The following is a 9,024-nucleotide window of genomic DNA, read 5'->3' as shown; positions in this document are numbered from 1 at the left end:
GTCACTCGGGGGGGCCGCAGGGGACTCACGTGGAGGGGTCCTCCAGAGAGACAGCGCTCCGGGAGCTGAGGGGGCCTGTGCTTCTCAGGACCTGGGTCTTCAGGAAGCTCCCCGACCTGGAGACGCGCCAGACACGGGCCCCGCTCTGGCACGAACCCCCTGGGGCCGTCCGCCGTGGGGCCAGGCGGGAGGGCCTGCCTGCACGGTGCCTCCTGCCGTCTCCTCTCCTTCCCCTGTGCCTTTCTCCTTCTCTTGTCCCTGTCACTTTATACGGGTGTCCAGATGGCAACATGAGCAGCACGTGTTTTTGTTTGTTTTTTTTTTTTTTTTAACGGGGGGCCCAGAGCATTTCCTAGGTTCTTGGTCCTTGTAAGATTCTCAGTGCAAGTGTGTGGAGAGTGTGTGGGGGTCCAGTGTGTGGGGTCCAGGGTGTGGGGGTCTAAGGTGTGGGGTCCAGTGTGAGGGGGTTCAGTGTGTGGGGGTCCAGGGTATAGGGGTTTAGGGTATGGGGGTCTAGGGTGTGAGATCTAGGATGTGGGCATCCAGGGTGCGGGGGTCAAGGGTGGGAGGGTCTAGGGTGTGGGGGTCCAGGGTGGGAGGGTCTAGGGTGTGGGGTTCCAGGGTGGGAGGGTCTAGGGTGTGGGGGTCCAAGGTGGGGGGGGGTCTAGGGTGTGGGGGTCCAGGGTGCGGGGGTCAAGGGTGGGGTGTTAGGGTGTGGGGGTCCAGGGTGGGGGGGTCCAGGGTGGGAGGGTCTAGGGTGTGGGGCCCCAAGCTTGCAGGAGGCTGAGGCGGGAGCTCCGGGCCAAGCGGGCCATCTGGACAACACATCATCCTCAGGACTGTGCAGATGGGCAGTGGAAGGGACAGCGGCCCCCACCCTGTCCCATGCTGGCTTTCTCGGCCCAGACAAGGGCTCTGTGGAAAGACACTCAGCACCACGGGGGGTGTTAACAGGCAGGACCCAACAGGAATCAACGACAGCCAACCCCACCCCTGCCCTGGCACTTGTCTGCCGTGTGAATTGGTCCGTAGTGAGCGCTGAGCTCCGGGACGGGTCGGCAGGCCAGGCCGGGCCGCTGGGCATCCCCTCCCAGGGTCTAGCCAAGATGCCAGGACAGCGTGACCCCCTGACTGCCTGTAGTCCCGATCAGCCGGGCAGGATGTCCACCTCTGGGCACGGACAAGCTCAGGCTGTGGCCGCCGGGCCTCGTCTCAGAGCCAGCTCTCGGGAAGTGTGCTTTGGGGGAAGCGAGTTTCCACGAAGTCCCAGTTCCTGAGCAGAACGGGACAGACACTCCCCCCAACCGGGCACTCGCTCCGCACAGAACTCAAGTGTGGCGCCTAATGGCTGACTGGGAACGTGGGTCTCTATCTGGTTCGGGGGACGGAGCACCAGTGCGCGGACGAGCGCCTGGTGACACATGCAGGTCACGGCCTCAGCGCCGGACACGGGGGAGGGCGCATCCTCCCGGGTCACGTTCCTGGTGCAGGCCGACGTCCACGGGCCAGCGGAGCGAGAAGCGGAGCCTGGGGCCCCACAGATGCGGGAGCGCCCCAAGGCAGCCGGGCCACCACACCTCGACGTGTCCTGCTGTGACGACCCCATCTCCCTGGTGACCCCGTGCGTGGGCTTTTCACTACGCGGCATTCACCCTCACGACGCGGGACTCTCTCGTTTTACTCTATTTCTTCTGACTTCTTTTAAATGCTGGTCATGATCCAGGAAATTAATTTCATGACCCACTAATGGGGAGCAAGCTGCCCTCTGAGGAGCCACGCTCTAGGACACGCAAACACCAGCACACTCCCGGGGTCTCTCCCCAGGAGCTGGAGTCATTAACGTATCGCACACACGTACGGGGGCTCCGCGTGAGGGCCACTCACAGGTGGGTGGGCACAGAGAAGGGAACACGGAGGCATGAGGTGAGACGTGGTGGGGGTGGGGGGAGGGGCACCGCTCCAGACGCGCTCTAGCCACTGAGTTGAATTGGCTGTCACCTGGCCAAGCCATCACGAGGTCCCTCAGAGCCCATCTCACGGGAAAACCGTCGTGGTGGAAGGGGAGACCCCATAGCGCTGAGCATCTACAAGAGAATCGAGACGCGACCTTGAAACCCAGACTACGCCTCCAATTATACGGTGTTTGGGTCAAGAGCTCAAGTAAACTTTTCGGAAAGCTTTGCAAACGGGTCACCACAGCCCAGCCTTGCCGTGAGAGCCGGAGCTCTGTCTGGAGACACCTGGGAAGACCCCCGCCCTCCAGCTTTATCACACTGACCCCTCGGTCCCCACCGATGGAGGACAGTGGCTCTGGCCAGCGAGGGTCTGCGTGTCCCCAGGTCTCCCCTGTTTGGGAACGGCACACAGACGAGGACCCTAGAATAATGAGCCCCTGGAGCTGGCGGCCACACGTCAGAAGCTCCCCCGGGCTCCCTCGGAGCCGCTAGGCAGGTGGCAGGTCCCTGCACACCTGATGGGCATGAGGACAGGGTGGCCATTCCCGTGTTCATCGCGGGTGAACAAGTGACTGTCTCAGCTGAGGGCCGCATGTGGCCGGTGCCCCCTGCCCAGCCCACGCTGCCACCAGGGGAGAACTGCCTAAGTCCCACCAACGGGCAGCCGCTGCTCAGACCGTGCCCCCGAGGGGCCTGCAGCATAGGGGCTCCACCCAGAGGCCGCTGGTTTTCCTCTGGCCCAGCTCCTGAGGGCTGCGGCCCCCCCAGCAATCCCGGGAGGAGGCCCGGACCCCCGTGGGGCTTTCTAGATGCTTCCCCAGGGACCCCAGACCTCCCTGACTCAACGTTCCCGTGGCGGGAGTCACGGCCAGATCACAACCTACTCCAGTCCTCAGTTTCTAGGTGGAGCTTACGAGGAAGGGCGGGATTGGGGTGAGAATGGGCCAGCAGGCAGCAGAGGTCATTGCCGTGTGGGCCTCGGCCTGCGGAGCCCCAGGGCCAGAACCAGAGGACATGGGCGCCGCCTCCCGTGCCCTGGGCCGTCGCTGCACGGGCCTCGAGGAACTTACCTTTGGAAAAGGGACCTCAGCGAGCAGTCCCAGGAACCCCCCCCTCCCCTCCCGCCCCTCCCACCCCCACCCCCAAGGAACAGCAGCCATGGGGACAGGGCTGGTCGCAGCGCCTGGAAAGGAGGGTCCGCGGTGTGCCCCCTCAGCGGACAGGGGTGTGCTGGGGAAGGACAGGGGGCACCTCGGGGTTTGTCGGGGCCTCTGCCGAGTGGCCACTCTGCGGTGCCCAGGGCGGGAACAGACATTCAGGTCACCACCTCTCCTCAGTCAATCCTGCTCTTTCAAGAGCTTTCGCCCCCCTCTGGGGGGCCCCAACCCCTTCTCCTGGAGCTTCGAGCATGCCCCTGCCCCAGAAAGGAGACAACACCACCAGCCACCGGTTGTGCGTGGGCCCTGAGCTACCTCCTGAGTGGTTCTGTCACGCTCTCCGTGACGGCCCGAGGGGGCGGGGACAGCCCAGGGACCGACTGATTGGAGCCCAGAGAACGAGGCGGGCGTGGAGGCAGGCGCGGCCCCTCCACACCAGGAAGCCGACTGCCCCCGCCATCGCCGGTGTGGGGCCGCCTCCCCTCGAGGACCCGGTGCCCGGGGCCCGCCGCCCTCCCTGCGTCCCAGAGCGAGCAGGGCCGCGTACGCACCGTGGTGGTCTTTATCCGCCCTCCGGGCTGCGTGCACGTCCAGCCTGACCGGTTGATCAGCAGGTCACAGCCTTCACCCTCCAGACACGGGAGCATGTCGCACCACTGCTTTGTCTTGATGATCCGAGCTGTGGGAGACAGGAGGGCGGTCAGCGTGGCTCAGCTAGGGCAGCGCCCGCACCCTGACCCCACCCTGGGCGCCGGCCACGGGGGCCGAAGGCCTGGTGGGCGGCGCCCGGGTCACGCGGGGCGGCCGGCCACTGCTGCCCCGGACCCCGTTCAGTGCTGCTCCCCAGGCCCGGCCCTGCCCCTGGCCCCCAGCCCCCAGCCCCCAGTAAGTGGTAACGGGGTGTTGAGGACAGTTTCAGGGAGCAGCCACGGCCTCGTCCTGGAGTGGACAAGTCTGTTCTCTCCTTCAAAGCGGCACCGGATGCCCTTCCGGTGTGGCACACGCGGGCCGGGCGAAGGATGGGGACACAGGGGCCGGGGGGTCGGCGCTATGAGCGGGGTCCTCAGGAGGTGGGCCAGTGCTGCCATCGGACCGATCCATGGCGGGTCTCGCAGTGACCCCGGCGCCTCCCTGGTCCTCCTCCAAAAGCGGGGGGCTGACCTGAGCCCCTGTCATCACCTGGGGTGCAGGCAAGCGACAGGGCGGGTAGACCGCAGGTGGCCGCTGAGCCCGGAGTGACGCGGCAGCCATAAAGCCCAAACCAACCGCTTCCAGGCAGAAAAGAGCCACGTTTCTCCCTTGCTGGAGGCACTCCATCATTTTGTGGCTGCGGGCCCGTGGCTGCTTTGCGAGTTACGACACAGTGCGCGTCCTTCCAGAGGCACGTACGGCCGGCTGACCGCACTTCTACAGGAAGGGCATCCGCGCAAATCGGAGGGTCCCCCGTGCAGAGTCCGCGCGTTCAGACCGGGTGCCCCCAGTGGGCCAGACGCACGCTTCCAACCACAGCCTCGGCCTCAGCTCCCGCCCCCCTGCCGGAGGACACACACAGGGGTCCAGGCCGAGCGTGGACAAGCGTGTGTTCGTGCATCCGCCCTGTGCTGGTGTGCCTGTCCCCTCGGGGGCGGTGGGAGGAGGCCAGCGGGGCCAGGAGACAGCCCGGGGGCGGGACCTGGGGCCGTCCAGAGGATGCACTAGGTGGTCACCCTGAGACCCGCTCCTTTCCAGGCCAGGCCACGGACGGGACTGCAGCCCGCTAAGTCGCAAGGTGAAGCCCTGACCCTCCAACCCCCAGCGTGTGGGCCCTCGGGCACCGTGCTCTTACGGAAGTCGGGTGACACGAGGTCACGAGGGTGGGGTCCCGGTCCCATAGGACTGGTGCCCGTGTGAGAGCAGACACCGAGTCCCCGCTGTCCCTCAGCACCGAGCCCACGAGGACACATGAGAAGCCAGAGGAGGCCTCTTGCTGGAACCTGAGCCACCGGTGCCCTTGCCTCAAATCCTGGCCCCCAAACATTTGCTGCTGAAGCTGCCCTGGGGGTGGCATTTTGTCCCAGCAGCCTGTGACACGAGGGACACTCACCCCTCAGACACACTTCTCATTCAGCTGGAAAGTCAGCACGGAAGACACTGCAGCTGAGAACCAGTGCGGCTCCCCAGGGCAGGGTGGGGACGCACAGGACTCCATTCGCAGCGTCCCCAGAAACGTCTCTGCAATGAGTGGCCGCTGTCCTGGGCTGGACCCTTCGGGGAGATGCTGGGTGCGGGCGGGAGCCCCTCTCAGGCCCGGCCACGCGGGAGCCGGAGCTTTGCCCAGCGCACCCCCCACCCCCACCCCAGGCCTCTCTCCTCCTCTGCTCATCATTCCTGCCAGGGCCCCACCACGACGTCCTGTCCCGGATGCACAATTTTGTCACGGTAAAAGATGGCTTCAAAGCCCTGTCGAAAGCCAGGAGACGGACACCCTAAGCCCACGGAACGGCTACAGGATTGAGGCACACGCCCAGCCCAATCCCCGGAAATCCTCTGCGTGGCGTCTGGGCGAGGATCCCGACAAGTGTCGGGGAAGCTTCTCTGGGATCAACCGTGAGGATCGGCGAGGAAGGGGCTTAAGTGTGGATCAAAGGGAATCCGCATCCACGCTCCCCGTCTGTTTCCCTGAGCCGCACCCAGGGAACGCGGTCACTGAGGCTCCGCCACCGGGGAGGCCTGGGCCGCCCCAATGCTTGACCGAGGGTCTGAGAGCGAGAACAAGGTGTCTTGGGGATGACGTCCCCTTCGGCGGCAAGAGGATGATGAGGTTCTGCAGGCAAGAAGGCCACGCAGGCGGGGGACTGCGTCATCCAGGAGGGGGCTGCACAGACAGTGCTGAGGGCTGGTCCCGGCTGGGGCTGTGCTGCCCAGGGCGCGGGACACCCCGGGACACGGCCAGACACCCGAGCTGGCGGGGCCGGCAGAAGGGCCTGGGTTCCATCCATGCTGCACTGCTGTGTGCCGGCTGCGGGGCCTCAGCAGCAGCGTTCGTCCACCCTCGGGCCCGGTCCTCTCAGGGGAGCACGGTGCCGGGCAGAGGAGCAGGTGCCCACACAGGGCTCAGCCTGTCGGTGCTCACGGACACGCATCCCTCACGGTTGGGGCCCCTGCAGCCACTGGGGCTGGCGGCTGTGGACAGACGCTGGGGCAGATGGCCCCAGCCTCGCGTGCACCCTGAGGACCTCGGGACGCTCCCGTTAGCCTCACAGCAGCTCCCCCTCCCTTGCCAGGCCCTCAGCCGAGGCCACGTCACCGCAGTGTGACCCCGGGCTCCTCCTGGGCTCCGTTCACCTTTCTGGAAGCAGCCTGGAGGCTGCGGACCCCACCCCTCCACTCCTTCCCGTCACACACGCAGCTCTGAAAGCGGGGAACACGCGGCCCCCCTCGCCGCGTCCACACGGCCGATCACACAGGTCCCTGCTTGCTCACATGTGCTCCTGTTCACACGCACGGGAAATGCACACAGACTCTTAAATGCACGAACACAGGCAAACAGCACGCACCCGTCTGTGCGTCCACGAGTGCGTGCGCACACACACGAGCGGACGCATCGAGCGGCTGACGGCCAGCCATCCCCCATGCAGCATGGCGGCCCGGACGTGGCAGGGGCCGGCCCCGCGGAGGGCACTGGCCGGCTGCTGCTGAGCACACGCCTTCTGTTCGCTGCAGACCTCAGCTCAGCCGGCCCGAGCCCACTTCCTGCTGGAGGCGGTGGCAGGCACAGTGCTGGCCACCGCGTCCCAGGGACACAGGGACCTTTCGTGCCACACGTCACGGTGTCGGTGACGCTGAGGCAGCTCTGGTGCCGGGGAGGGCACCCGCCAGGGGCTGACGGTGCCCCCAGTGGCTGACAGTCAGGGGCCTCAGCCGCGTGGGCAGCTGGGCCCCCCGCTCATCAGGTGTCATCGGCACGTCCCCCGGCCTGTCCCCGGGCCCGGGAGTGCAGGCTTGTCCAGACTGGGGCTGGGGGCCAAAATGGAACCTCTGATGGGGCGCCTGCTCGGCCGTGGGGGGTGCCATTGCCCCTCCCTCGGCCCGTCCCCACCTCGCATGGGTCCCCAGAGACGCCCCCAGGCGCCCAGCGCTCGCACCTCCTCTCGCCAGCCGGTCTCGCTCCCCGTGAACACGCTTGCACCTGCCCACTCGCACCCCGGGGCGGCTCTGTGCACCTGCTGCTGGCTGGGCGCCTCCCCCTCCCCCGGCAGCGAGCGCTGGGAGCCTCAGGCTGGGGCCCCGAGTGGCTCCCGGCCCCGCTCCAGACTGCCCTCCACGTGGACATCCCAGGGACGCGGGCTCTGCCTCGGGCCCCTGCTGCTTCATCCCGCTGCAGCCGTGAGCAGTGTGTGGCAGGCCGCTCGGGACACAGCTGGACGGGCATCAGAGGGCCAGAGGGGCAGCGAGGCGATGGTGGGGCGGGTGGCCCTGGTCCGGGGAGAGAGGCCGGGCACTGGGGGGAAAGGCCACAGCGTAGGGCCTGCAGACGGGGGCCACAGCGTTACAGGCGGGGAATTTGCCGGAAGGTCAATTGGCCCAGACAGCGTTTGGGCCGATGGTGAATGGAGCTGAAGACGGGTCAGGACAGCCACAGAGTGACGGGGCCGGACAGGGGGCAGCGGGGACACTTCTGAGAAGAGACGAGGGAGAGACTACCTTCCGGGGAAAGGACAGCCCTTCAGAAACACAGCGGGACGGCAGCGGGATCGGAGGAGGGGTCCCTACGCAGCCCCCCAGCAACACGGCCTCACCGGCCCTGGGAACACACCCGGCACACGGGCACATGGGGCCCCGGAGAAGCCCCTCCTTCCTCTAAGAGACGCGCGAGTGGCCCGGCACCGGGTCCGGGTCAGGCAGCGGGGGACCGTGGACACAGCCGGGAGCTCCTCCTGCCGGCCCCCAACCCCAGCCCGAGCCAGGAAGGGGCGGTTCAGGGGGCTCCCCGCCTGCGGCAGGGCTGGGCGGGGGGACGGGGAATGTCAGGGTGGAGGGTCCAGCCCGCGTCCACTGCTCCGAGCTCACCGAGCTGCACGGCTTCGTGACTGAAGGGCAATCTTCTCGCCCCCGAGAACACTTTACTCTCCCGGAGCAGCCGGAAGCTTCCATCCAGGGCAGAGCCTGGGCTTGTCCGGCTGCTTTGCGAGCACACCCTGTGGGCCACGGGGTCCCTGGCCCCGTGTGGGGGTGCACTGAGGACGCTTGCTCTCTGCCCCTCAGACAGGGACTCCCTTACAAAGGCATGAAGGCACGGAGCCCTCCCGCCACGCTCCCCGGGTCCCCCACACCATCCACTGGGCCACCCTCGGGGACCACCTGCCAGAGACGCAGGGCTGAGCCGTCCTCTCTGAGCACCGTCCCCCAGAGAGGCAGAGCCCGGCAGGGTCCACTGGAGACGACCACGGCGGCCGTCCCGGCTGGTGTTGGGGCCCCGTGAACGTCTCCTACTGGAATCCCAGACTTTGGGCCCGCGGTGAGGACACGTGCCTCCACCCAGCTACCCTTTTACATCAGGACGATGATGGTCAGGCAAGCCGTGCTCCTTCCAAAGACTCTTCTAGAAAACACTGGGGACCTGCGCCCGCGGGTGCAGCCTGGCCGTCCTGGAGTGCGTTCTGTGCCTACAAGTGTGCCCCCACTTGCTCTGCAGCCTTTGCACAGGGAGAGGGGGTGGCGCTAAGGCCACACGGTGGGGGGGCACAGCGCCTGGGGCCACGGCACCCTGCTGGCTTCCTGCCCCAATGCCCCTCCGGGAGCAGTTCACCAGGAGAGAGCGTGGCAGGACACGGGCACGGCTCAGTCCCCTGCCCCTGTCACGACCGGGTCACGCCCATTTAAGGCAGTGCTGGAAGGAGACAGCCTGGGACAGGCGCCGGGAGCCCCTCCCA

At 66.9% G+C, this 9,024-nt stretch overlaps 1 protein-coding gene across 2 annotated transcripts in view; it reads right to left on the bottom strand.

Annotated features, from left to right (window-relative positions):
* Positions 1–3,408: 3,408 nt before the first annotated feature.
* Positions 3,409–9,024, bottom strand: part of TAFA5 (TAFA chemokine like family member 5) — a 155,962-nt gene continuing 150,346 nt past the window's right edge. For both annotated transcript variants that reach the window (XM_058740853.1, XM_058740854.1), the window contains exon 3: positions 3,409–3,791. In XM_058740853.1, coding sequence (XP_058596836.1) covers positions 3,424–3,791 — 368 coding nt within the window. In that variant the 3' untranslated portion in view covers positions 3,409–3,423. The remainder of the gene's footprint in view (positions 3,792–9,024) is intronic.

This window comes from Neofelis nebulosa, chromosome 8 (genome assembly GCF_028018385.1).
Source record: "Neofelis nebulosa isolate mNeoNeb1 chromosome 8, mNeoNeb1.pri, whole genome shotgun sequence".
Taxonomy (NCBI): domain Eukaryota; kingdom Metazoa; phylum Chordata; class Mammalia; order Carnivora; family Felidae; genus Neofelis; species Neofelis nebulosa.
This window is presented reverse-complemented; position numbering and strand designations above follow the sequence as displayed.